General features: G+C 49.1%; 2 protein-coding genes across 2 annotated transcripts in view; one reads left to right on the forward strand and one right to left on the reverse strand.

Annotated features, from left to right (window-relative positions):
* The window catches only part of ETV2 (ETS variant transcription factor 2), a 226159-nt gene extending 214938 nt beyond the window's left edge, over window positions 1-11221 (reverse strand). The window contains exon 1 of the mRNA XM_079986236.1: window positions 9128-11221. The gene's annotated coding sequence lies outside the window, so the exon portion shown is untranslated. The remainder of the gene's footprint in view (window positions 1-9127) is intronic.
* On the forward strand, window positions 501-27579 carry SCN1B (sodium voltage-gated channel beta subunit 1). The gene is made up of 6 exons (XM_079986403.1): window positions 501-2028; window positions 18559-18725; window positions 22043-22286; window positions 23406-23547; window positions 24999-25109; window positions 26303-27579. The coding sequence occupies exons 1-5, from the start codon at window positions 1983-1985 to the stop codon at window positions 25063-25065; spliced, it is 666 nt and encodes a 221-aa protein (XP_079842529.1). The 5' UTR covers window positions 501-1982; the 3' UTR covers window positions 25066-25109; window positions 26303-27579.
* The last annotated feature ends 288 nt before the right edge of the window (window positions 27580-27867 follow it).

Raw genomic sequence — 27867 nt, forward strand, 5'->3', positions numbered from 1 at the left:
GTTTTAATTGATCTTCAAAAAAATATATATAACTATATTGTAGTTTGTGCTAGAATTTTATGAAGAGCGGGTAAAAATACTGTAAACCCAATAATCAATGAAGAGGCCAAGGAGTTTCATCCTCAGGGACCTATTGCAAAGCTTCGACTCACGTGACACACCAACGCCGAGAGTGCTTCTGACCCGGTGCAAAGTGTCCTTCAGGGCCCGATCAGGGGCATTGTCAAGACTTTCGGGGCAGTCCTATCTCTTCTTGTACCTAGAATCTCGAGGTGCGCCTGCCGTTTGGGAGAGAGGCGCGCGGGGGTCGAGGACCCACCGTGGGCGTGACTCGCGCTGGCGGGGCGGGGGGGACACGACTTGGGACGAGCTGCTGCCGGGCTCCTCCGCTCCCGCAGCCACTGCAGAGAGTGACGCATCCCTCTTCCGTCCTGATCTTCCTTGCACACCCGCCCCCCTCGTGGATTATTCCCCACCACACGGCAGAGGAGGCGGAGGAGGACGGGTGGGCAGGTGGGCGCAGTGCTTGGCGCTCACGTCCAGCCAGCTCGCCCTCCCCTTGCCTGCCTACCCTCGGCTTGCCCCGCGTGGCGGCTCCCTGCTCGGCTCCCGCTGTTGCTTGGGCTGCTGCTGCAATGCATCAACTTTCGCTGCGCCCTCCCCCTCCGACTGGCGCACGCTTTGATTCATTCCCAGCCGCCCTCTCCGACAGCAGCAGCAAGAGCAGCAGCAGCAGCAGCAGCAGCAGCGCCAGCAAGCCCAAGCCTTCCGCCGCCAGCGCCGGCTTTGCCGCAGCGGTGCGCGCCGCCGGGGAAGGCTAGGCAAGGCGAGAGCGGGCAAATCGCCGCGTCGCAGCCCCCAGTTGAAGGAAGGAAGGAAGGCGGGAAGGAGAAAGAGAGAGAGAGAGAGAAGGAAGGAGGGAGGGAGGGTCATCCGGGCAGCGTCTCACCCCACACCCTGATCCTTCCCATCCCTCTGCAGCAGGCAGAGTCTTGTCTCCAAAATCGATTCCTCCTCGCTTCGATCCAGCCCTACCGGTGACAGGAAGCGGTTAAAAAGATCTGACCTCTCCCCGTCCCAAGTACAGCCCGCGAAGGGGCTTCCGAGGCGCCGCGCACCGGCCATGGATCCGGCCCTGCTGCGTCCCGCACCTGCTCGTGGGGGCGGGTAGCTCCTCCTTGCGCGCGCCGAAGACGCTTTGCCAATCGGGCTGCGCTGCCTGGCTAGATCGGGGTGTGTGTTTGTGCATGCCCGTGTTTTCGCAGAGAAAAAGAGACAGGATGCCCATTCGGAAGGCACTCCGGATTTAAAGGTGACTCGCGGAGCCTTGCCGCCAGCGGACCCGAAGCAAGGCCGTGAGCGCCTGGAGCCTGGCCGGCGCACCTCGGAGGGAGGAGGACACGGCTCCTGGGACCGGGAAACAAGCAAACAAATAATTTTTTGGGAAAGAAAATTGGCAGGAAATTCAAAGCTCCAGACGCGGGATCTTCGGCAGGACAAGCCACCCCGGCTCGCCTCGCCCTGGCTTGGTGAGGAGGAGAAAGGACCCCCGCGCGCTCTCCGGGCCCATCCCAACTTTTATGGATCCTCCCGCCGGCCGCCTCTTCTGCATCTCCTCTTGCTCTCGGTCCCCGGCTTCGTCCCGTAGCAGCGCCGCGGCGCAAGGGGCAGCCGTCGGGGCAACTAGCGGCGCAGCGCCCCCTGCCGCCGCCGCCGCCGCCCTCTTCGGGGCCGAGCAGGATCAAGTGGCCGAGGCCGAGTCAGCTGCATCCGGCTCCGGCATTCCAAGGCGCTCTTGGGTTTTCTCCTGCGGGCGCTGAGCTCAGCCTCGGGCTATAAATACCCTCCCTGGAAGACTCTCCCCCAGGATCGTCTGTCTGTTGACCGCAGGAGGTTGCTGGGACGGGCGGGGGGAGCCCGGCGCTGTGTCTGTCCCCCCCTAGGCCAAGAAGGGCGCGCACCCTGGATCCGAACCCCCCGGGATGGCTACCCCGCGCCCCATCTCGCTCCTGCTGTGCTTGGCCCTGGGTGAGTTGGAGAAACAGGGGGGTGGGGGCGAGGAGAGGGAGAGAGAGAGACAACGGGGTTAATCCGGATCTAAGGGTACGGAGTGGGACTTCGGTGGGGGTGCTGAAGCCCAGTTTAGACGTGCAGGGGGAGCAAAACTAGCTGGGTCGTGGTGGTGGTGGTGGGGAAGACTAAGGAAGGACCAGGACTCCTCTTGCTCATTTAGGGCCTGCGCAGGCACGCGGTTCGATCCCAAGAAAACCCACTTCCTAGATTTTGTGTCGTGGGACTTGAACCCAGTGCAAAACACGCACATCCCTGCCCCCTCCTCAATACAGCTAAGGGCTTCTGTTTTTGTTTTTCTGGGGCATGATTCAGATAGAATCCGAATCTCTTGAGATCCACGAACCCAGTGCTGAGTCTTCTCTGAGCTTTCACTGGCCCTATAAAGGGGTTCTTCTCTTTCAGAACTTCCCTTAAGGAGAGGGTGCAAACAGTCCGCCCTGGGGAGCTTGAAATCCAGCTCCAGTTCTTCTCTCCCTCTGTTAGGGTTCGCATATTGATCCCAGTCTTAGGGCCCAGGATTTTGTGTATGTTGTGCAGGGCTGAACAGAGGCCACACCACTCAATCCTTTTCTGCACTTTTTTTTAAATAGGTCCCACAGAGTCCATTCCATGCCATCTAAAATCCATGTCAGGATTTCTTTGTCTGTTCCCAAAAGGGGCCCAAAGTAGCACCTCCCCATACAGTCAACCCAGCAGGGATAATCTCAGAGGAGCCAAGAGCAGAGATTGCAAATGTAATAGCAATTTGGGGGTGGGAGTGAATAGTCAGAGTGGTTGCAAAGGTAATGGACTTTTAAGTGAACAATAGCCCACGGAAGGAGCCCCAGTTTTTGTGTGCTAAGATGTTCTCCAAAAGGGGTCCCAGTGAGTCTGGCTAATGTCAGTGGGATTTACTCCTGAATCTACAAATTATGGATCAGGCTGTGCATTTGTGTGCAGAAGAGAAACAGGGAATTGTGTGAAAAAATAAGGCAGGTACAGTTGAAAGGATAGAGGTTTTTTTGGGGGGTGCACTGTAGACAAAATATAAGTGTTTCTCTGGCTAAACTATGAGAAAGAGGGGGAGAAATGGACAGGGTAAAAAGAAACTAAGGAAGGATCACACCCATTGCTGTCCATGATGTGGGGTGACCTCCCCCCAACCCCCCCAAATATTTTGGTGCTTTAGTTTGCCACATATTTTCCTTCTTCTTTTGCATTCATGAGTAACAATGAATGTCAACTGCTAATATAAAATTAGACAAGCGTGGCATTTTCAAAGTTTCTAGCTTGCTTTCTTAAATGCAAGCAAAATAAAAATGCTAAATAAGGCCATGCGCTAGGGCATCAGAAAAATCCTGGTGGCAAACTACCCTTAATTTCCATGGGGAAATTGCCCGGTACAATTTTTTCTAGAAAACCTACCTTGCCTATTCCTGCCTCCTGCCAGCCTCCTCTTGGGTCCCCTTCCATCTGTCTCTGTTCCTATGTCAGCAGCCTTTTCTCTTTCTGATGGGTTTCTAGGTAGCGTAATACCTTCTTGCAGGTTAGAAATCTTCCCAGTGGTGCAATCAGATAATTTTAGACCCTGAACTATCTTCCCCACTCCCAAACACTTTAGATGACGATGTGTTTTACTTGACTTCAAAACATGGCATCCCGAGCCCTGCTGCTTGGGGGACCCTCATTCTTCAGAGTCTGGGGCCCTGGACTGCTGTCCTAAAGTCCTAACCTGACTGTGCTGCCCGGTCTCCATCCACTCCCTTCCATATCTGTGCTAGGATCTTCTGGATCATCCCCATAGATTTAGTATGGCTTTGGAGGAGGCAGAGGAAAAGGAGAAAGGTGTTTGGAATAGCTCAGTTGGTAGAGCATGGGGCTCTTAATTTCAAGGTCGTGGGTTCGAGCCCCAGGTTTGGCAAAAGATACCTGCATTGCAGGGCGTTGGGCTAGCCTTTCTCAACCTGTGGGTCCCCAGATGTTGTTGAACTACAACTCCCATCACCCCTAGCTAGCAAGGCCAGAGCTCAGGGACAATGGGAGTTGTAGTCCAACAACACCTGGGGACCCACAGGATGAGAACCACTGGCAGTGGTCCCCTCCAACTCTCCGATTCTATGAAAACTCTCCCACCATCTTTGATAGCATCTGCAGGGACTTGTGGCCTTCCTCCAGATGTCGCCGGTGGCAAATAGTCCAGCAAATTCTTGCCTATCTATCTATGGAGATTCCCAGCCCTTGCTTTGGGGTTCTCTGTTCTGACCCAGTGGGATGCCCCGACTTCACGAAATACACAGGGTGTGTGTGTGTGTGTGTGTGTGTGTGTGTGTGTGATTCCTTTAGGTGCTCCTACCTTGCTGAGCACAGTAACAGCGACCCTGAGCCAATGTCTCTGTGTGCATTGGTTTCCTCGCGGATCCAGGATAGTGAAAATAATTGGACTCCATAGAGCAATATTTGCTCTCGTACTACACAGCCCCCTGGATCCAGGAAGAATAGAGGGTGGGGGCGGGAATTTCAATGCAGACATGCAGATCAATCCACTACATAGCAATTTATTTATTTCCAGTCATTTGTGCCTCTGCTTTTTTCACTTGCCGGATCACCCAGGGGAGTAAAACGTAAAGAAAGAAGAAGAAGCTGCATTAAATACACAGAACGGTCCTATGTACGGTATTTACCCAGGAATAAGTCCCACTGTATAAAATGGGTAAGCGTGCATGGGATTGCAGCCACGACCAGAAATATTAAAACAGCTGATTAAAGCAAATGAGCAACATGACATAGCATAAGGCTGTGACAACTCCTCGGTATAAAGAACCATTTGCCCACTGAAATAAAACCCATCGGAATGCATGTAGAAATATAGGGCTGGACAGACATAATTCAGGAAGGTATTCCAAAACCTTTGGCACCAGTTTATTTATCCACCTCATTGTAATCTTCTGAAGACCTAAGTTGACATGCATGCTTTCCTCTCCATCTCAATGTTGTTTTCATAACAGCCCTGTGGGGCAGGTTAGGCTGAGAGCCAGTGACGGACCCCCCAAGATCACAAAGATTGATTTATGGCTGAACGCCGGTTTTAAATTTGGGTCTCCCGATTCCTAGTCTGCTACACCAGAGGTTGGCAGAAAGTAGATTGGGATCTGCTAGTTCTCAGGATGATTTGCAGTAGATCAGCAAGGGTGGGTTTCCCCCCTTTTTTCCTTACTCCTAGTCGTTCAACAATTGCAACTGCAAAAGAACTTTCCCCTCCTAAATTAGGCCACTGAGATGAAGAAAGCTCACTAAGAGTGGATTGCTATGTGAAACGATTATGAGCTCAGTTCAGTTCTGGTGATGAAGACAAAATCCCAGGCTCAGGATGTGCTCAAGAGGCAACCAGCCCTGTTCCTTAATTCTAAACTGTATATATTTTGCACCTAACCTCTGTTTGTGGATCTTGGGGTTATAGTAAAAAAAAAGTAGACTCAACAAGCCAGTAATATACTATAAAGGTAAAGGTAAAGGTACCCCTGCCCGTACGGGCCAGTCTTGACAGACTCTGGGGTTGTGCGCCCATCTCACTTTAAGAGGCCAGGGGCCAGCACTGTCCGGAGACACTTCCGGGTCACGTGGCCAGCGTGACATCGCTGCTCTGGCGAGCCAGAGCCGCACACGGAAACGCCGTTTACCTTCCCGCTGGTAAGCGGTCCCTATTTATCTACTTGCACCCGGAGGTGCTTTCGAACTGCTAGGTTGGCAGGCGCTGGGACCGAGCAGCGGGAGCGCACCCCGCCGCAGGGATTCGAACCACCGACCTTTCGATCGGCAAGCCCTAGGCGCTGAGGCTTTAACCCACAGTGCCTCCTGCGTAATAAAATAATTATTGTTCCCAATTTTCAAAAACTCCTATGCCTGGTAGCCTGGAAGTGATTTTTTTTTTTTTAAATATACTCACCCCAGGGGGTGGTTGCTATTTGCAAGCCTGTCTTAATGAAAAGCTCTGGATGCTTTGCAGATGGAAGAAAACCCATGCCTATTTTCCACATTCTGGAAAGTACTGGATGAATCTATTCCCGGTCTCCACCCCCCCCCCCTCGCATCCTTCCTACACTTTGGCATGGCTTGCGTGCTGTATTTTGTTATGTCAACAGTACATCTCTATAGTGGAATGGGCGGGTGATGTCATGGCCCTCCTCCCATCTGTGTCTACCTGTATTTATTTATTATATGGGCTTTTCTCGGGATCTCAGAACGTGATCATTAGAAGTGAGATTCCTAACACTGAAGTGCTTTTTCAGAAATCAGCAATTATTTAGCAATACATGCTGAAGTCAGTCTCTCTCTCTCTGTAAATATTTTTATTGAAAGTTTTCTACATTGCATACAATAAAAGCCAAACTAATCTAAAGAAAAAGAAGAAAGAATAACCTAAATAAAAAAAAGAGAGAGAAAGGTAAAGAACTAGAGAGGCAGAAGGAGAAAAATAAAAGAATGAATACCAAAAGTCCTCTATTGGAATTTTATCAAATCCCTTTCTCCATATACAGACATGTAGACCCTCCCAGCTCTCACCTGGGCCCCTGATCTTTGATCTGTCATTTTCCTGTGTATATCTTCATCAATCCAAAATAAGGGACTTTTACAAAGTCTCCATAGCAGTGGGCTATACAAAAGGCATACAGATCCATCTGTTTTAAATCCTGAAATTTGCGAACCAGCTGTATTTCGCAAACCGCCTAGTGCTGAATTAAGGCGCGCGGGTGGAATGACGTTAAAACAGTGAAATGGAAAATGGAACAATTTTGACATCTGCGTCCGCCGATGTGGTAGGGTAGACTGCGCAATGTGTCACAAGTTTTACTCATGTCATCTGAGCTGACAGGAATTTAGGGTTCTAGAGCCAATCTCGCAAACCGTTTGTTCCTTGTGCACCACTACTTCTAAATTCCTCAAACAATTTCTTCACTTCTCTAACGTGAACAAATGAGGGAAAACTCTTTCAGCCCCCAAACTAAAATTATTGGGGGCTTTATGCCCTTATGGGCAACCTTTGGGAGGGGGTATCACATGCCCAGGTGGGTAGGATGGGGGGGCAGGATGCTGGCCTGTGGGATTGTGTCCTCCGAGGTGGCTGCCTCAGTCTGCCTCATGAACCCGCTGGCCCTACAAAAAGCCCACAAACAGGACTCTGGTCCTGGAAATAGCCATCAAGAGTAGCTACTGTTGACAACCTGTGAAATGGTCTAATCCCCTTTCAAAACCATCAGAATTGGGGGCCATTATCACATTTTATCACCTCATCTGTCTCCTGAGAAATCTCTATGTGGGACAAGAAGCTACAGTTAGAACTGGATATGGAACAACTGACTGGTTCCAAATTGGGAAAGGAGTACGACAAGGCTGCATTTTGTCTCCCTGCTTATTTAACTTATATGCAGAATTCATCATGCGAAAGGCTGGGCTGGATGAATCCCTAGCCGGAATTAAGATTGCCGGAAGAAATATCAACAACCTCAGATATGCAGATGACACAACCTTGATGGCAGAAAGTGAGGAGGAATTAAAGAACCTTTTATTGAGGGTGAAAGCTCAATAAAGGGTGAAAGCTCTGAAGCTCAACATCAAAAAAACGAAGATCATGGCTACTGGTCCCATCACCTCCTGGCAAATAGAAGGGGAAGAAATGGAGGCAGTGAGAGATTTTACTTTCTTGGGCTCCATGATCACTGCAGATGGTGACAGCAGCCACGAAATTAAAAGACGCCTGCTTCTTGGGAGAAGGGCAATGACAGGCCTAGACAGCATCTTGAGAAGTAGAGACATCACCTTGCCAACAAAGGTCCGTATAGTTAAAGCTATGGTTTTCCCAGTAGTGATGTATGGAAGTGAGAGCTGGACCATAAAGAAGGCTGATCGCCGAAGAATTGATGCTTTTGAATTATGGTGCTGGAGGAGACTCTTGAGAGTCCCATGGACTGCAAGAAGATCAAACCTCTCCATTCTGAAGGAAATCAGCCCTGAGTGCTCACTGGAAGGACAGATCCTGAAGCTGAGGCTCCAGTACTTTGGCCACCTCATGAGAAGAGAAGACTCCCTGGAGAAGACCCTGATGTTGGGAAAGATGGAGAGCACAAGGAGAAGGGGGCGACAGAGGACGAGATGGTTGGATAGTGTTTTCGAGGTTACCAGCATGAGTCTGACCAAGCTGCGGGGGGCAGTGGAGGACAGGAGTGCCTGGCGTTCTCTGGTCCATGGGGTCACGAAGAGTCGGACACGACTAAACGACTAAACAACAACAAATCACATTTTGGGATCTGTAACCCCAAAGAAAGGCTATTTACAAAAGGGAAGCTGCATGCTTGCTTGTTGTGCTTGGGCTGCCTCTGACCTTTTTTTTTTTTTTTTTTTTTTTTGCAAATGACATACAAATGACACCTTTTAAAATATGTAGCTACGTATTTGTTTCAGGTGTGGCCCTCCTGGACTCACCTCTGCTGTTGGGCAGGTTGCTTTCTTTGGGGTGCAAAGGGTGTACAACCCTCGTCAGCAAGCAGATTTTCTGGAGGGCTAGAACAGAGTTCGGGGCGGAGGGTCAAGAAGATGCCCCAGTTCCCCCAAAGCGCCCCACTCCTTCGTTTGCAAATTTCTGTTCTGCTGCAGATGCTACACTCTCTGCCCTTTTGGCCATAGTTTGGCAACAGATGGGCCAAGTGGTCTTATGCAGTTGGCCAGATTTCATACCAGGGCCTCTGGTTGCTAACCAATAGCACAGAGAGTGCGCTTCGATAGCGCTCCAAGTCACCCCATTAATTTACAACCAGGGCCAAGAAAAAATGTGGTGCTAAAACGGGAACCCAATCTAAGCTGATGGCCAAACTGCACTGGGTATTAATTTGCTAGCCTCCCCCAAGTTATTAAATCTGTTTGTCCATCAAGGGCTTCAGGCAGAGATTTTTCACTTCAGTTGATAGTTGTTCCTTTTAACTCGGGCGGAGAAACTTTTTCCACCCAAAGACCACATTACCTTCTGTGCTGTATGTGTGCATGTCAGTGGTGGGTGGAGCCAGAGGCCAAAATACATTGGTACCTCGGGTTACATACGCTTCAGGTTACATACTCTTCAGGTGACACAATCTGCTAACCCAGAAATAGTGCTTCAGATTAAGAACTTTGCTTCAGGATAAGAACAGAAATCGGGCTCCGGCGGCGCAGGGGCAGCAGGAGGCCCCATTAGCTAAAGTAGTGCTTCAGGTTAAGAACAGTTTCAGGTTAAGAACAGACCTCCAGAACGAATTAAGTACTTAACCTGAGGTACCACTGTAGATGGAACAATAGATTTGACTCTTTAGGACAGTAAAGCTTCCTTCCAGCCACCCCAAGGTCAAAGATTTCTGTACATCCACCTCTCCATGCTCCATCTAGGCCAACAAGAGGCATTAACACAAAGTTGAAGGACACTTTCTGGTCAGGCCAGAGCATTTAATGAGGTGTGGGCGTGGCTTGGAGAGGGGGTGTGGCCTGAAGAGAGTTCCAAGGGCCATGTTCAGTGAGGCCTGCAAGGTTGTATTCAGCCCCAGCGCCTGAAGTCCCCCACCCATTTTAACTGAGGGTAGCAATGTTTCTGCATTTATTTGTTTTTAATTGGAAACTGATATGGGAATACAGTGGTACCTCGGGTTAAGTACTTAATTCGTTCCGGAGGTCTGTACTTAACCTGAAACTGTTCTTAACCTGAAGCACCACTTTAGCTAATGGGGCCCGCCGTGCCGCCGGTGCATGATTTCTATTCTCATCCTGAAGCAAAGTTCTTAACCTGAAGCACTATTTCTGGGTTAGCGGAGTCTGTAACCTGAAGCGTATGTAACCTGAAGCGTATGTAACCTGAGGTACCACTGTATGCAGAACTGAACTTAAGACTTGAAAGGACGAGACTCTGAAAGAAACTGAAATGGACAAATTCTCCCAGTCTTTAGAAGACAGCAAAGGGGAGCAAGACATTTAGAGGGAAACTGTATGTTTTTAAAGGTGGGGGAGTAGTGATGTTATAATTTGCAAACAGTATTAAAGGTATGCTCTTACCTTATGCTAATAGAAGGAGCTGTACATCTGGGGATTGTTTGTGTTTCTGGACGCTACTTAAAACTAATGGTCGGCCCATTTCTAATCATTAAATTTTCACGGCTCTTGCTCGAGTGCTGCAGAGTTGATCGTGGGGCTGTGGCCAAATGGCAGTGCTCAGGAAGATACAGTCCACCCGCCTCCTGACATTCCCCGAGCTTGCTTGACACCCGTCAGCAAAGTCCTTACAAGACCCATGCATTCCCAGGGTCTGCATCAGCGTGGAGGGAAATCAAGCATTTGCTAAGGCCTGCAGACTGTTGAGAAACCTTGGCCATCGGCCTCTGCTTCCATCTTCTCACCTGGTGGGCTGCAGGAGGTGCAGTGATCTCCCAGGCTTTCTCGCAGCAAGCATCTTTGGTGTCAGAAGCGCATGAAACGAGTGGGACCTGCAACACAATGTTGCAGCGTGCCTTTTAGCTGCTCAGTGTTCCAGCCAACCCGGCAGCTTCTTTCAGGATACTCCTGTTTCATTCCTCTCTTCCACCGTATGACCATTCTCCTTCAACCAGATACTCAGCGTTCTGCAGCCATTGAGCCTCTTCAGTCCCCATTTGGGTTTGTTTTTCCCTGATCCATTAAATTCACCCCCCAAAACAACAACAACAACAACACAGCTCCCCTTTGCAGTTCTCCAGGCATGCTGATATCTCCCTCTTGTTTCTCAATGGCCACATTTTGGCTACAGTCCTGTTGGCACATACTTTCTGTGTTTGCTATTAGAGGGATGGATGAGAGGTGCTATCGGGAAGCATCCACCTTTGTCCTGGGAGCCCATTCTCTTAGCCTCAGATGTTTCAGAGTTGGCTCTGGTTATGCAACGGCAAGAGGAAAAGCACTTTGAACATTCTCCCGGGCAGCGTTTTCTCCTTTGGGATTGGGCATGTGCCCTGATTTCCGCTGGCTCAAAAACCTGGAGCTGGCACCTCCTGTTTAAAATAATATTTATATTCACGCATACAAACACAACCCAGACAGAATAAGCTGGCATCTAGTGCTCCCAATCTCACCCCTTTTCTCCTCCTTAAAATATATATACGTTCCCTAATTCAGGCTGAAGGAGATGAGTTGGAGAAGGGGTGGCCCCCTGATTTTCCATACTTAAATTCAGTTCTCTGCATTTCCACAGCAATTTGTGATGGGGGGAAAAATCCTCACGAAAATTCACCAACACTTCTATGTCAATTTCTCCTGATAAACATGTTAGTTTACATAGAATAATAGAATTGTAGAATTGGAAGGGACCCCAAGGGACATCTAGTACTACCCTCTGCAATACAGGGATCTAAACTAAAGCATGCACATTTACACATTTTTTTGCAATCGGTTCCCCCTGGAAATAGTGCATTTTTGTATGTTATTTTCACTAACATATGGCTTGTAATAAGCTAAGTCCTACTCAGAGTAGACCCATTGAATGACTGTAAAGTTATATCTTTTGCTTTCATTGGGCCTACTCTGAGTAGGGCTGACATTGGATACAACCCTATGTTTTATGCACATCCCCCCCATATATGCATTTTTTGGTACGTGGTGTTTGGTTTGGCATTGCAAAATTCAGAGAAGTGCAAACTTTGAAGAAGAGCTACATATTGGTTTGAAAAAACAAAATAAAAAAATTCCTTCCAGTAGCACCTTAAAGACCAACTAAGTTAGTTCTTAGTTGGTCTTTAAGGTGCTACTGGAAGGAATTTTTTAATTTTGTTTTGACTATGGCAGACCAACACGGCTACCTATCTGTAATTGGTTTGAAAAGTGTAGGTAAGGTAGTTTCTTGTTAAATGCAAACAGAATCGCATTTCTCCTTCGTTGCCTGTTAGTGCTGCTGAGTTAGATGGAATGAAACAACTGCCTGTGTTTCCAGAGCCCTGAGGTCCCTTCGCACTCTTTTTGTACCTGCCCTTTCCAAGTATGCTAGCAGCCACGTGGAAGGAGACTTTGCACATGTATATGTGAGGGAATCAAGGCATCTTGTTAAGCCCTTGCCCCCTCTAGGAAAACCTGGGGCGAAACCCTCAAGAAAAAGTAACTTTCATAATTTTCCCTACCTGGTTACCTTGAGCCAGATTTTGACTCAACCCTAGGTGAGCAGCTGTTTACGAGCCTGTTTTTAAAGGCCTGGGGGTTTCTGGCATGAGATCGCAGAGGCTGAACGTCATGTCCTGCTGGTTCTCAAGCAGGAGAGTGCTGAGAATTGGTCAGTAGCTAAGACTTCTGCAAAAGAACCACTGGTGCTTCAGATGCTGCTGATTGTGTGCTGAAGTCAGCAAAGCTCCCTCTGCAAGCTCTGTCCTTCGAGCCAGCAGGGTGTCATTGCTGATGCATGAAAAGAGGGGAGAAAGAATATGACCTGCCGGAGGATGCTGGCTCTCGCCCACTGGTGTGCTGACACGCTTTGCAGCCACAAACATGTGCACATGCGTTCCTCCCTTTGCCAACAGTGTTGTCACACCTACTCAATTACTCGCCCACGGGTGCTCAGTCACACTTAATGATGATGCAGTCCCAGTAATTGATCTCTGCAGGCTTCCCACTCTGACGCTTTCATTCCCACTCCCAAGGAAGAGGCAGGATTCCTTGTGGGGTGAGGTGATCTTACTGGTCAGTTCTGGGGCCCAAGCTCACAGGTACAGTGGCGGAGGAAGGGGGGCAGGGGGCGGTCTGCCCCAGGTGCCATCTCTGAGGGGGTGACAAGAAGGCAGCCCACGAGGGACTTGTCCTGTCACCCTGGGTGCGGTGGCGCGAGCTGCCGCCATCATGTTGCCACTGCATGCGGAAGATCCTCCACTTGCAGCTGCACCCTCTGCCACCGCCCGTACAGTGCGCTCACATGCGTGGTATGTAGCGGCGCATGCGCTGAACATAGTGATGCGCACGCATGCGCACCGGGCAGTTTGCTCCGCCCCCGACATCCTGCACTGGGTGGCGGTTCTCCTTCCTTCGCCCCCTTCACAGGTGTCCCAGCACGGGAAGAATGGATACAAAAACTCCTGGAATATGCAGAAATGGTGAAACTTACCGGAAGAATAAGAAATCAAGATAACAAACTTCTTAAAAAAATAAAAGAATGGAAATGGTTTATTGAATATTTACAGATAAATTGTAAACAGATAAAAACAACGGCAGGATTATTGTAATAACCTGCAGTTTTGTAAGAGTATATATTTAAAGAAGATGACTAAATGAGCCAATTAAGTTAATTAGGATATGCAGAATACATTAGAAATAAATTTAAGGAACCGCAGAAAAAGGGGGAAGGAAGTCAAGTTTTGAAATGTCAAAATGATTGTAAAATCAGTGAAATGTATAAACCTGAAAAGTATATATAAAAAAGAGAGCGATAGTTTTGTTTTTGTTTTTAAAAATGGAGGTAAAAACTGTTGGACAGCTATATATCTGTATAGTGGGGTAGGATAGCTGGGGAAAAAAATCATACCTGGCAACCAATGCTCCCCTTTGGTTTCAGATAATATGTGGGTAGACGGGTCTAAGAAGCCCGGGACACAAATTTTCACAGCCCTCTAGCAGCTTGTGGTGGCTCATTTAGCAGAAGCAATGTATGTAGTGTTAACTCTGGAAGTGTATCCCCGATTCTGACCAAACAAAGCATCCTAGAGCAAAATATACATCAGGAGACTTAGTGGGGTCACTTTTCCTGCCCCACTAATATGGGAATGAGGGACACGGTAGTTGAACAGCAGCGGCGGAGGAAGCCGCTCGGGCGCCTGGGGCAGCGTGCCCAGGGACAGCACAGAGTCTGCATGTGCCCAAGCCACTGTGTCTCTCCCAGGAGAGACGCGTGGCTGGGGTGCACTGCAGGCCCCATGGTGAGTGCCACCCAGCATTTTGTCACCCCCCTGAGTGGTGACACTCAGGGCAGACCGCACACACCACACACCCTTCCTCCACCCCTGAACAGCAGTGCAATGAGAGCATGATACGACTTGGGAAATGTCAAACAAACCCACCTGAACTGTGGCATCTGCACTTGCCAAGTGAATCTCCTGGGGTGGAAGTGGGGATAGTGGAAGGGATGTGAGATATTTGTATTGGACGTTTATTCTCACAACAACCTTGTGAGGTAGGTTGGGCTGAGAGGCAGGGACTGGCCCAAGGCCACCCAGTGAGCTTCATGGCTGGGTGGGGATTTGAACCCTGGTCTCCCAGGTCCTAACCCGGCAACATCTGGCCACAGGTTTTCCAATCTTTCTGTAGCATTGTCATTGTCGTTATCATGTACAGCAAAATCTTATGCTTACTCAGAAGTAAATCCAAATGGATTTAGTGGGCCTTACTCCCGTAGTAAGTATGTTTAGGATTTGGGCCTTCGCTCAGTTTTGCCTCGGACTTTTCTGGATTCAGGGAGTCAACGCGCTGTAACATATGCAGCGCCGGTGCCTCAGCAGGAGCTCAGTCTTAACAGATGGCAGCTGTGTTCTTCCTGCTGATGCAGCTGATCTCCGCAGAATAGCTGGCAGTGTCCTCTGTTCAAGTGGTTTGCCTGTGGATCCTGTGAGTTATTCTCCTTTTCAGAAGTGGAACTGAGGGTGTGAGAGATGCCCAAGACCACTCTCAGTGACTCCCATGGAAAAGTAGGATCTGGATTGAATCTTTGAAGGTGACTTGGAAACTACAACTAATCCAAAATGTGGCAGCTAGACTGGTGATTAGGAGTGGCCGCCGAGACCGCATAACACCGGTCCTGAAAGACCTTCATTGGCTCCCAGGACGTTTCCGAGCACAATTCAAAGTGTTGACCCTAAATGGCCTTGGCCCAGTATACCTGAAAGGAGCATCTCCACCCCCATCGTTCAGCCCAGACACTGAAGTAAAGCTCCTAGGGCCTTCTGGTAGTTCCCTCACTGTGAGAAGTGAAGCCACAGGGAACCAGGCAGAGAGCCTTCTCAGTAGTGGCGCCCGCCCTGTGGAACTCCCTCCCGTCAGATGTTAAGGAAATAAACAGCTATCTGACTTTTAGAAGACATCTGAAGGCAACCCTGTTTAGGGAAGTGTTTAATGTTTGAAGTTTTATCGTGCTTTTATTGTTCTGTTGGGAGCCACCCAGAGTGGCTGGGGAAACCCAGACAAATGGGCGGGATATATATAATAAATCATCATCATCATCATCAAACTGTAGAATTGGAAGGGACCCTGAGGATCATCTAGTCCAACCCACTACAGTGCAGGAATATGCAGCTATCCAATATAGGGAATTGAACCTGCAACCGTGGCATTATCAACACCATGCTCTAACCAACTGAGCTATCTGTTTGATGGGACTCTTGCCCCCAGATTCAACCCTGAACTTTGAGTGGGGAACCTTTTTCACCCCAAAGGCCATATTCGCTTCTGGGCAATCTTCTGGGGCCACATGCAATTGGTGGGTGGGGCCAGAGACAAAGCCGGGAGGGGCAACATGTGATTTTAAAAACAACAACCAAAAACAACATTATATTGCAGGCCAGTATCTTCATGCTCACCTATCCCTCTCTGTCCTCCATCCAGGCAAGAAAGAAGCATTACCAGGAATCGAAGGGCACATTGCAGCCAGGGAAAAGCAGGCCAGGAGGTTGCAATGCAGGGCTGGGGAGGGTCCAGCTCGGGAAGGGGTGTGGCCTGGGGAGAATCCCGGGGGCCAGATGGGGAAGCCTGGAGGGCATCATCTGGGCCTGAGGCCCTGCATCCCTGCTCTGGACCATATTGCCTCAGTCATGAACTTTAATCAGGTTGTAGCGTTGTATGTTTGCATCTAGCAACATCTATTTATAAAAAGCCTTCCCCACCACTTAAAATTGTGCCCCCAGCCGCTATTTGCCCCAGTTTTAATTTACAAAACTTCTCCCCACCCTCAACCTGTTGTGTTTATGAGTCCTGACATCCCTTTGTTTATAGAAAGAACCCAAAAAGTTGGGGCAGGGGTGGAGGGTGATGTGGATTGGGACCGTGTCATGCAGGGTTGTGGAGTGTGTGTGTGTGTTGAAATAATGTTTTTTTAATTAATGAAATAAGAGATAACAGAATACAAAACAGAAGGATACAATTAATGCCCTTTGTATGCACTTGGACAATAATTCGCATATGACAAAAGCAAGTATTCATAAATTAAAATTGAGTCAACAGGATTCTGCAGTTTCAGAGCGTCAATGAGAGTTGACAGAGGCTGTTAATCCTTTCCTCCTGCTTTGTTTCCCTGCTGAAAATCGCTTCCCAAGCTTGTCCATTGCCCCACTTGTAATGTTTTGAACCAAATGACAGGTTCTGGAAATGGGGTTTTCAGCAGGGAAGTGGGGCAAGGCAGAGGGAGGAAAAATTGTCATCCCCTCCCCGTTCTCCTGAATCAGATCTGTGGGAATTGATTATCAATCAATATTCTTATGATCTCAGATCAGCCACTAGAATACATCTAAACACATGCAATTTTACAGTTTCAAGGCAAAAGCCTTTTTGGGATTAACAACATGACAAAAAGCATTGTGTATGCTTTGTTCACAATTAAACTAGAACTAGTTTTTGAGTGCTGGTGTGTTTGGTAGAGGGCTTTAATCATCTGGTTCCCAGCAGTGCCTGCAGATGCACAGAATTTTGCCACTTTGATGGTGATTTCGTTAGCGGAGTCTAACAAAAGGAAGGAAGTAATTTTTGTAAATAAATGAGACAGGGCCCTGGTCACAAGCATATGAATCATGTCCTTGAAATCATGTCTGGTTTGACCTTCAGTGAAGTTGTATTTGGGGTGCTCTAGTGATTGCTCCAGATCAGAGTACTGTTAAAGGGCCACATACCATGAGCTGGTGCAGAGGTCAGCAATCCTAGTGGTTAGAACATTGAGCCTGAACCCAGCTTTAAATCCAGATTTGGCCGTGAAGCTCTGAGGACTGCTTTAGGGAAGATTCACTATTGTTCAACCTAAAAGCTGTTGTGAGGCTTTGCTCTCTAGCTCTTTGCTCTTTCCTCTCTTAGAGGAAGTTCTTCGGCAGAAAGACGTCCGCAGCTGGCCCTGGCCCCTCCTCCATGCTCCTTAACTTGTCCCTTTTCCAGCTTCTCCTGCCCCACTGGGCATCTTTCCACCCCTCCCAAGGCATTCTGGGAAGACTCCTGTAGACCCGTGGCCCTCTCCTCCCGCCAACCATAGGCTGAGCTCCAAGGGTCATCATGGCAGGCACAAGAAGCTGGTGGGAGCTGGCAGTGTCTGTTGCGGCTGCATTAGTCAGAACTTGCACCGTCGACTTACATTTGTATTTATTGGCATTAGCAGACACCTTGCGGAAGGACGAGAGGGGGAAAAACCGAGGCCTTCTCCAGGGTTGTGTGAGCTAACAAAGGGGCAAAGGACAGCATATTGCAATTTTACATTTGCTGAAATCCCCTCTCCTCCTCCTCCCTTATTTTCATTGGTATGTAAATGTATGTTGTCTACCTAAAAAGCCAGAGATATACTTCCTCTGAACATGCCTGGTGAAACAGAAACGTCTTCAGCAGGTGACAAAATATTAAAATTATGAGGCTTTGTTTCTGTGCTCAGTGTGGGTCCCCAAAACTGAAAGCTAGCAGTGTCTGTGATATAGAAAAATAGGGGTGATTGTCTTTTGCTGCCCAACTTCCCAAGGGACTGAGTCCCCTAAGTCCATGATCGGTCAGAGATGAATGGATGGAGGCAGGATGCAGTAAAAGCAAGGCAGATCTTTATTTTTCTGTTGCAAGAGAGTTCCCTCCCCACCTAGCAAGGAGCAAAGAGAGACCCAGTACCAAGAAGATACATATATTTTAAGGGTTTTCATTTTGGCTTGGTGAAGAAGGACATCCCCTTTACAAACAGTCAGAAATCACATCACACATAAGGTGAGGCTGCTGTGGCTCAGGCAGGCCGAGGTGTGATATTCCTGAGGATTTGGCAAGTTTTGCATAGTTCCAGACACAGTTTACACAAAATATTAGCATTTGTTAAGACAATCAGGATGTCCGTCAGACATCCCTCAGTGCAGAGCATCTGGGCAAACGATGACAATTAATACAAAGGAGGTTCATAGATATAGGAGAGGAATCGCTTCAGGAATTTCTCTTTATTGCGACCTGCCTGCATGGTGCCAGGCAAGAGGGATTAAGGAGGCAGAGGAAATATTTGGAGTCTTAAGGAGAGCCAAGATGGCTTTTGGATTGCTCTCCTGTACTATTGTAGACATGTGGTTTATATACTTAGGTATGTTTGCAATTATCAACATTTATTCTGTATTTGAGACCTTAGAATCCTTTTAACCCCTGGAAGAATGCTGCTGCTAGGAAGGGAGGCAAAGATGGCCGCCCTTGCTGAGAGGATACAAACCAATCGTTCAAAAGCCAGAGACACGTGAGAAGCTTTTGTTGCCTTTCTGATGTGATTTCTCTCCCGCCTCCCCTTCCCAGTGACGTTGTGCCAGGGTGGCTGCGTGGAGGTGGACTCGTACACCGAGGCCGTGGCCGGCAACAGCTTCCAGATCTTGTGCATCTCCTGCAAGAAGCGCAGCGAGACAGAGGCGGAGGCCTTCACCGAGTGGTTCTTCAAGCAGAAGGGGGAGGAAGAATATGTCAAGGTGCGTGCCGTGGCGATGTAAGGGCAAACGGTTGTGTGGAGGGGGCGGTGGGACGGGTAACATAATGGCCTGTTTACTCCCTGGACCAGGAAATGTTGTAATCAACTTCACCATAAATACACAAGTCTAGAATAAGCTTGTGGGATCTGCCTCATCCCAACTTGGAACTGCAAAGCCCATCAAGTGCAAAATAGGGTCTGAAAGTGAGGCGTTCCCAAAGTTAAGGAAGGATTGAACTCTGATTAATAAGAATACACACAGAGGCTTGAACCAGCAAGACTCTGGGAAGGGTGCTGTCAGGGACTCAGCGGGAGTGCAGGGAGGAGAGGAGATGGAGAGCGAGGGGGAGCAATCCGAGGGCAGCGTAGGAGAAGATGACAGCAGCCCGATAGATTCCATGAGCCTCTCCAGCGAATCGGAAGATTCACAGAAGGGGGCGCCGATGGGCAGGGCAAGGGGGGACCCAAGGGGGACACCCCAGAAGCAAGGGGCCAGCGGGGACTCCCAGAGCAGCAGTTGGAAATCAGGACCAGCTTCCCCACCAGAGCGTAGTGGGAGGGAGGAGTCCCAGGTATCAGAGCCCACATATGCACCACCAGCGAGAGAAGATGAGTCAGGGTTGGCCACGCCTCCATCGGAGAGCGAGGGAACGGTCAAGAGGAAAGTTGCAGGCTGGGCGCGCGCGCCAAGTTCAAATGTACAGGCGAGCGGCACAGAAGGTAGCCCGGATAGGGAACCAGGTCCTAAAGCCCGCCGGAAGGAGGGGGAAGAATCATCAGGGTCAGCGTCAGAGGAGTCCAGGAAGGATGAAACCCTAGCGGTCAGGAGGGCCCAGAGGAGAAAGGAACTTAGGAAGAGGTGGAGCAAAGCGAGAGTGTTAAACTGGTGTGGAAGGGGCGGAGACTCAGACGGGACTTCGCTGGTCTAAGGTCGAGACGTAGAGCTGCGCGCTGCAGCTTTAAAATGGAAACTGAACCTCAATAAAGACTTTTGTACATAACTACAGCCTAGCGTTGGTCCTCTGTGAGCTGGGACCTGGAGGCAGCTCTGACAGGTGCGTATAATAATCTCTCTGTCTCTCCACCCCTCGGCCCAGTTCGTTTTATTCACAAAAGAACTTTTACAAAGTGTTTGTAAGAACCAATCAGATTTCCTCTGAGCATTTCAACAAACCACGTGGGGACAAAGTTAAACTACAAACACTAGTTAAGCATGCATACTTTTGGTAAACAATCAATACACATGATAAGAAGGAGGACAGTGATCATTATCACCTTTATGTGAAACCTGTTTCCTGGCCCTAAGATTAACATCCTAAGATTAACATATCAGAAGAGCTACAGCAAAGAAACTGCCCACTGTCTTTGATGACCCAGGACACCTGCCTGTCTAAGTGTGTACGTGACTTGTGAAGGAAGAGAAATGGAACAGGGATGCAGAGGTGTGGATTGATCAAGAATCATATCAAAATAGTTTAAACCCAGTCAACGCAATGCTTTCATTGCTGACAAAGATGGCTTACTCTATATTTGTTATAATTCCTCATAGCAATCCCACCTGATCACTACATCAAGCATGGAGCCGGTTTCAAAATGGTGGCTTATGGGGTAGAGCCAGTTGCTCTTTGCACCCCATGAGCCAGCAGACACTGGGATAAACTGCATAAACCGGTACATAGGCACTGACTCCTAGGGGCTGAGGCAGTTTTGTTTCCACCCCCTCAATGTATTTTTCCATGGGGCTGGGCTCCCCCCAACCATGGAGGGAATATATATGGTACTTTTGCAAGTGCTAAGTAATGTTTGTTCTGCTTTTGTAAGAAATCGATCCCTTAGTGGGACAGCAACCATTCTTTGGAGCCCATTGATATTAGGCAGGAGTTGTATTCTTTTCATCACCTGCTAAAAACTCTTTTGTTTCAGCGAGCCGACCCAGGCATATAACTTGAGCACTTTGTTTTAATTAAAAGTATGTTTGTTTGTTTTTTAAAAAAATCCTGATTGTATTTGTATTTTACATCTTTCATATAGTTCTTAAATGTTTGTTCCTATCAATATTTTAATAAGTATTTTAAGTTGTTGAAAACTAGTTAGAGGAATTTTGTTGTTGTTCTAGCATTCCAATTCCATTGAATACAATACAATATAATATATATATAAATGCTCTCCTCTACTGATTGATCTCAGGGTGGCAGGCACTGTTTTAATTTAACAAATAAGTTAACTAAATGCTGGAAACTATACATGACATGGACACCCATACAGTATGCACATTCTTTGTACAGAAACTGCAATTAAATGCAGATAGTCTGATGTGCTGGACCTCCCATTTTCCAAGAGACCAATGTTAATTGGGTGTCTTTTGTTCCTTTGAAATGGCTTTGTTGATTTGTGAGTTTCAAGGTACTTGGTGTTCCCGAGAGCTCTTCCCCAGGCTATTTTTACTAACTACATCAATGATTAACCATTTTAGGAGCACCTGCATGTATAGGAGGTCTCAAAGAGAAAGAAGAAGACAGAGATGCAGGCAAAAGACTTTTGGGAACAGGATAGAGGCAGGATGGTGTAAACAAAGCCCATAAAAATCATGCTGGTGGACCTTAGATGGCTTTTACAGGGTGGTTACCCTCATAATAAAAAAGGACAACATTTGCATTGTGTTTTCCAGCATTCAAAGTGTTTCATATACCGTACTTCATTTAGTTGCAACAGGGGTGGGCAGCCTGTGGTCCTCCAGATATTGAACTCCAAATCCCACCAGCCCCAGCCACTGTGGCCGATGGACAGGGAACAGGGGTAGGGGAGGCTGGTGCACATTGGGACTAGTAGGGCAGGAGATGGACTGATGGGGCACTGCCCCACCAAATTCAGTTTGTCCTCAACCAGCCTGCACTTGCCTGCCTTCTTACAACCAGCCCAAGGGCTATCGGCATTCTCCTCCTTAGAATTAGTGTTGCCCTTGCAGAATTTCACAGGAGGAGGATGGAAACAAAACTAGAATGAGTTGGCTCTGCCTGTTATGAGCTCCGGCACAACCTACTGTTGGGCTCCCTGTCTTCCATCCTACCAGTCCCAATCTGTCCTAGCAGACCCGCCATCATCCCTGAAAGCGGGCTCAGAGCCAACAACCCTATATGCAAGCCTGTATTATTCCCTTCCAGATTGGGGTTGGGAGTCTGAGGCTATGAGTGGGAATGGTTTGCGTACGTCCACCTAAGTGAGTTCAAGATTGGAGTTGAGTACGTCTTGCCTTATAGTAGGGCCACCTCTGCAAACCAGGATTCTCTGTGTGTGGACTGAACCTCACCTGTCCTCCAGATCCTTCGCTATGACCCAGATGAGAGGCTCAACGTGATGGATCCTCGCTTTGAGGGCCTGGTTCATTGGAACGGGACCAAGAACATCCGGGACTTGCAGGATCTCTCCATCTTCATTCTTAATGTGACCTTTGACCATATGGGTGAATACGTCTGCACTGTCAACCGCACACTCTTTTTCGCAGGGGAGTTCACACACAACATCATGGTCAACAAGACCATCCATGTTACGGTGGTAGACAAACGTAAGTATAAGCTTGGAGCTAAGGAGAAGCGGAGGGAGAAGCTGGGGTGGTGGGGGACTCTTGGCGGGCTGTGAAACAGTGGTAAGCTTAAGACAGGGACGGGGGATCCTTCCTTCAGCCCAGAGGCTTTTTTAGACCCACCAGGCCATTTTGGCCAAGCCACACCCACCTTCCCTACACCTGATTTTGTATATGATGGCAGGTGTGAGGCAGGTAAAGGCAGGGTGTGGACAAAAGGGGCTTTGCGGTCCCAGCCGATCCATTGTGCCTGCAAAGCACTTCCCAAGTGCTAACTAGCAACTGATTGTCAGCGCTTGGGAACTGCTGGGGATGAGGCTTCCCAAGCCCTGACAATCAGCTGATAGCCAGGGTTGGGAAAGCACTGCACTCAGGGTTTCCCCAGTGCTGAAAATAAGCTAAGGTAGCCCCATGTACTGCGTGTGGGGTTGTTGTTTTTCCCCCCCAATGAATTTTTATTTCAAAAATGGGTCACCTGGTATCACAGTAATTTCAGGTGATTGGCAGGTGGTCAGCTCCACCCACCTGCGAGACTTGGCCTTCATGTGTGTGCTGGCTAGATTCATTTTCCTGTGCCTGGTTTAAAACAGAAGAAAAGCACTGGTGAACCAAAGGTCCATCTCATCTCTTTCAGCTTTTGTTTTCCACACTGGCTAACTAGACGCCTCCGGGAAGTCTGCAAATTTCAGTCATTTGCATAGAGCTACCAGCTTTAATCTGTCCAAGCAACAGATAAACTGACTTTAGAGCTGTAGCTGATTGATCGGCGGCAGCCTATTGTACCGGATGGGGATGAAAACTAAGGGCACATGTTTCTATCTGGAAGCCCTTTTGGTTCTGGTGTGTTGCTGTAATAGGAATTGGAAAGGGGGGGGGGAGTTTTAACAACCATGGATGCAGGGAGCTTTTGCTTGTTAAAATTGTTAGAATGGTAAGCGGCTCCCCACACCCAAGCTAAAGGGAGGACCAATTTGCATGGCAGGACAAACATGACTCAAAATCTGGAGCCGGAGAGCAAATGCAGCTAGAAACGTGCATTCGGGGTGTGTGTGTGTGCCTGTTTTGTTTTGCACATCCTTATCTCTGTCCTTCTTTTCACAGAAAACCGGGAAATGGCATCCATCGTTTCTGAGATCATGATGTACGTTCTCATCGTCGTCCTGACCATCTGGCTGGTGGCTGAGATGGTCTACTGCTACAAGAAGATCGCTGCGGCGACGGAGGCAGCTGCTCAAGAGAATGCGTAAGAAGCGCGGGTGGCGACAGGAGAGGAGTTGTGCGTGTGTGCGCACACACGTGTTGAGAAGCCAAAAGAAAGAGCGACAGGACACCAGTGCTAGCTCCAGCTTTGACCCACCTTGGCCAAAGTGGCCTCTGCTGGGCCAGCTCCTACATAGGCAGAACTCCCTCCAGGACAATGACATGGTTGCAGTGCATCACTACAGGGTCATTGCTGTTTAAATTTCCCACAGTGCCTCAGGGCAGCTTTACGTCAGGGGCAATATGGGTAATTTAAAGTGGTAGGTGGCTCCCGGACTGGTATAGGAAGCCCAGGGCTGCCAACAACAGTGGACCCTCTGGTGTTGCCAAGGCCCCAGCAGCTGTCTGAGGATGCCAGATGTTGGCCCTGGCCCTGCTGGAGGTGGAGAACACAGGGTGATGCAGGGGAAGGATGCAGAAAGTGAAAACATCTGGACTGGACTGTGTGTCTTACTGGATCAGAGGGAGCTGGGAAGCAGGCCAAAGGCCCTTCCAGTGGAAGACTTCTGTGTGTCTTGCAGTGGTTTTATGCCTTAACTGGTGGCAAAGCCAGGTTCACCCTTTATTTTTGCTGTTAGAACCCTGCTTGTTAGCCTGGCAGGAAGTTGCAGGCTCAGCTGAAAGCATTGCCTGCCTCAAAGCTCTTCTTGCAGAATAAACAAGTCCTTGAGACACCTGTTGTCTGCACCCGTAAGAACATAACAAGAGCCCTGCTGGATCAGGCCAATAGACCATCTAGGCCAGCATCTTGTTCTCACAGTGGCCAACCAGATGCCCATTGTGAGAAGCCCACAAGAGCCCTCCTGTGGTTTCCAGCCACTGGTATTTAGGAGCATTGGCACCTTCAACTGTTGTCCTCAAACTGCACTTGAGGCATGGTATTGATTATTTGATGGTTCCCCCAGAATAAACTTGATGTGTGAAGAGGCCTTCACGTGTACTTGAGGGGCTGGTTAGAGAGCTTTGGCAGACCCGACCTGGCTCGTAAGCCACTAAGCGGGACCTGGAACAAGGCCAGCTCCAGGTTTGTTGAGGAGGGGGCTTGTCAAAATGTGCCCCTTCCTAGGCCTGAGGCTGCCTTGGCAGGCTAACCTGACAACAACAATAGGCAGCAGTCTTGCCCTGATGAGCACCGGACCGGGGGTGGTGGATTATGTTGTTTTCCCACAATGCCCTTGGTGTAACATCACTTCAGGGCATTCTGGGAAATTAAAATGGTGGGCAGTTCCCAGACCCACCCATTTGGTGTTTGCTGTAGAACCAGAAAAAACCACAGTTATTTTACAGAAGAGCCCAGGATAGGCACCAGCAATAGGCCACGCTGGGGCTCTTGCAGCTGCCATGTGCTGGTGCCAGCCCTGGTTATGGAGGGTGGGGAATTGGGGCAAAAGCCCACCTCACACATATTCCCGCTTCTCTCTTGTGTCCTGACAGCTCTGAGTACTTGGCCATCACGTCGGAAAGTAAGGAAAACTGTACAGGGGTGCAGGTAGCTGAATAGCCCACGTAGGGCTGTTGGCGGGCACAGGACTTCCTGGCTGGCAGGTAATGTATTGTGAACATCGCCGCTTCATCCCCATGTTTTCCAAGAGTGACATCAGCAAAAGATGTCCCTTTCCCCAGGAAATGACTGCTGAAATCTAGATGGGAAGGAGAGGCGGGCAGGGAAATATGGGAAGAGGCAAGAGGTTAGCAAGGGACAAATGTAGGCAAATGCAGTTATGAGCAATTAAGCTTTGTTGCCATGGGGCCTACCAAACAAAAAAACCCCATCTCTAGTGGATGGCGATTGCACTCAATATTCCCCGCTCTAACGGCTTCTAATATCGAGAGTGATTTTGGCAGGCTTCTGAAGGAAAAGGTTAATTAGCATTCTATTACTGCTTCCCCGTTTTAGATTAAATAGCAGGGGGAGACGGTGTGACGTACAGAGGGAGAAAAGTTCTGTCTCTGGGCAGGGCTGCCAACTTCGACTACAGAGGGGCACTCGCATGCCTTTAAAAGCTGCGTGGCAAGGGAAGAATCCGGGGGGGGGGGGCTGTGTTGCAGCTTTCCCCTGGACTGTGGCACAACTTTGGGAAAACTGGCCCTTGTTGAGCCTTCCTCCAGCACACTGCTGTCAAAGGGCCCGGAAACCCAGTGCCGATTCTAGGTTATTTCATTTGCACTTTTTCCATTGGGCTCAGTCCGCATGGGCACCTAGAGCAGGGCACCTGTGTGCCCTTATGGGACTTTCTCGGTGCCCGCAGAGTCCGCTCTCTCCTGCACCCATGCTCCCCACCCCACAGAAATCAGGCTTGGAAGAAGCATTGCAGCCAACAGGCCGCGGTGTGTGTCTGGGCTGTGTAACACCCACTGAAATTTCCCCAGTTTGTGTGCCCATGCGCCTGGAAAGCTTGGTGACCCCTGGTCAAGAGGGGGAGGCCGAGGCGAGTGAAAAATAAGCCGCCGTACCTTCTCCTCACAGCTCTCTTGCTCGGGCAAACAGGCCCCGGCAGCAAGTGGGAGAGGCAGCCAAGGGGGCAGGGGTCTCTAGGGTTGGCAGTTGTGCCCACTTCCCACCTCAGATGAGGCATGACAGGAACCCAATTGTGCCAACCCTCAGTGCTGGACCTGAGCCGCTTTGGGGCCTGAGAGAAAGGAAAAGAGAGAGGGAGGGAGGCGGTAAGCCTGAGCTCAGGTTCTCATTATGCGGTGGCAGTTATCTAACGTTCCTGTGTTTGTTAACGCTGTTGCAGGGACGAGGAGGACGATGGCGGAGAGGGAAAGTGACTCAGCAGAGGCATCAGCAGCCCCTGAGAAGATTTGAGCTGGAGCCAAGCAGCCGCTCCCCCACCCCGCTGCACGGCCTCCCCTCCCCCACCTCCCCTTTAACCAAGCATGCTATTTTTTAATAATAATAAAAAGAGAGAGCTCTGTATCTGGCCCGGCTACCCAGGGACAGACGACGTGTGTTTCTGAAGGGAAAAAGGGGGAGGGGGCGGCTTGTTCCAGCAGGCACCTTGCTGTTTTTTTTCAAGGACACATCCTTTTCGCCTTCTGTCGAGAAAAGGGTCGCCTCTGCCGCGATGCATGAGGAGAAAGCGGTATGGCTGCTCGCAAACACACACAAAGCTTGGGGCCCCTTTGCTGCTGTGGCCCCCCGTTGCGCCGCCCGAGGCCTCTTTTCTTTAAGAGCAATTGCACTTGCGCTTTCTGGTTTTTTGCACATTTATTGCGCTTCCCCCTCGCCGCCCCCCCCCGTTACTTCGCTACCAGCACTTTCTATGGGTCTGAGGAGAGGAGGCCCCTGCGGTTTGCAATTGCCTGGCTCCCCGACATTTCCCCTCCTTTCATTGTCATGTTGTTAGGCCTCTGCCTTGATCTCTCTGCTCCCAGGGCAGCCACATCTGGCAAGGAACTGGAGTGGAGAAAGGTATTCAAGATGGCCGCCACACAAGGCCTGACCCTTAGAGAGGACCTTAAGATGGGGGCGCTAATCTAGGAATACCTTTGAGGGGTGAATATCTGATATATATCTGGATATGTGAACTGTGACAATACAGAGGCCTGCCCTGGCTGGATCCCGCCATTTTATTGTCTTGACAGGATTTCCCTCAAGGCTGTCCCCCTGACGGAAGGTTTTGCTCAAGGGATCTTGCAAAAGGAAGATGCCGCAGAGCAGAAATTCAATTGGTGCAGGGGGCCTGGATCCAGACGTTGCTCCTTTGGCTGTGTGTCCTCGAACTTTGTTACTGTTCTGCCCTTCCTGGCGTCTTGTCAAATTCGCTTCCCGATCTTCGCCCCTGGCGCATATCAGTTCCTCCCACGATGCCTTCATGCCTTTCCCCCTCCTCACGTTTCCATTTCCTACATCCATCGCCACCCAGTCAGGCCATTTTGGCTCATCGGGGAATACTGTGCCCTCCCCTCTCCTCAGACCCCGGGGCTGGTCCTAGGGACCAGCTGCCCACCATCACAATAATAGAATAGAGTTTGTTCATAAATAAATAATAAAAAATATTGGATTTCACCAGCTCTGGTTGAAGTGAGTCATTCTTGTGATGAAAGGAGATGCAGATGTGTGGAAAAGCAACCATGGAACAGATAACACTTTGCGTGGATGATGGGGTTCCATTTATTTCATTGCAGAAATCACTTGCGGCGTGCGCATGCCGCCCTATATCCTTAAAGTTTTTGCTTTAAATAAATACATACCAGTAAGACATAAAACCAAAAGCGACACAGACACAGACACAACAGTCAACTCATTGCAACCCCAAGCTTAAAACACAGATTTAATAATTGAGAGGTTCAGACTAGG

This window comes from Podarcis cretensis (assembly GCF_951804945.1).
Source record: "Podarcis cretensis genome assembly, chromosome: 8".
Lineage (NCBI taxonomy): Eukaryota > Metazoa > Chordata > Lepidosauria > Squamata > Lacertidae > Podarcis > Podarcis cretensis.

Excerpts from the sequence above, each read along its gene's own strand:
- SCN1B (XM_079986403.1), top strand. The coding sequence starts at position 1,983 with ATGGCTACCCCGCGCCCCATCTCGCTCCTGCTGTGCTTGGCCCTGG. Across the intron at positions 18,726-22,042 it reads GGGAGGAAGAATATGTCAAG|ATCCTTCGCTATGACCCAGA; the intron begins GTGCGTGCCGTG and ends CCTGTCCTCCAG. Across the intron at positions 23,548-24,998 it reads GCAGCTGCTCAAGAGAATGC|CTCTGAGTACTTGGCCATCA; the intron begins GTAAGAAGCGCG and ends GTGTCCTGACAG.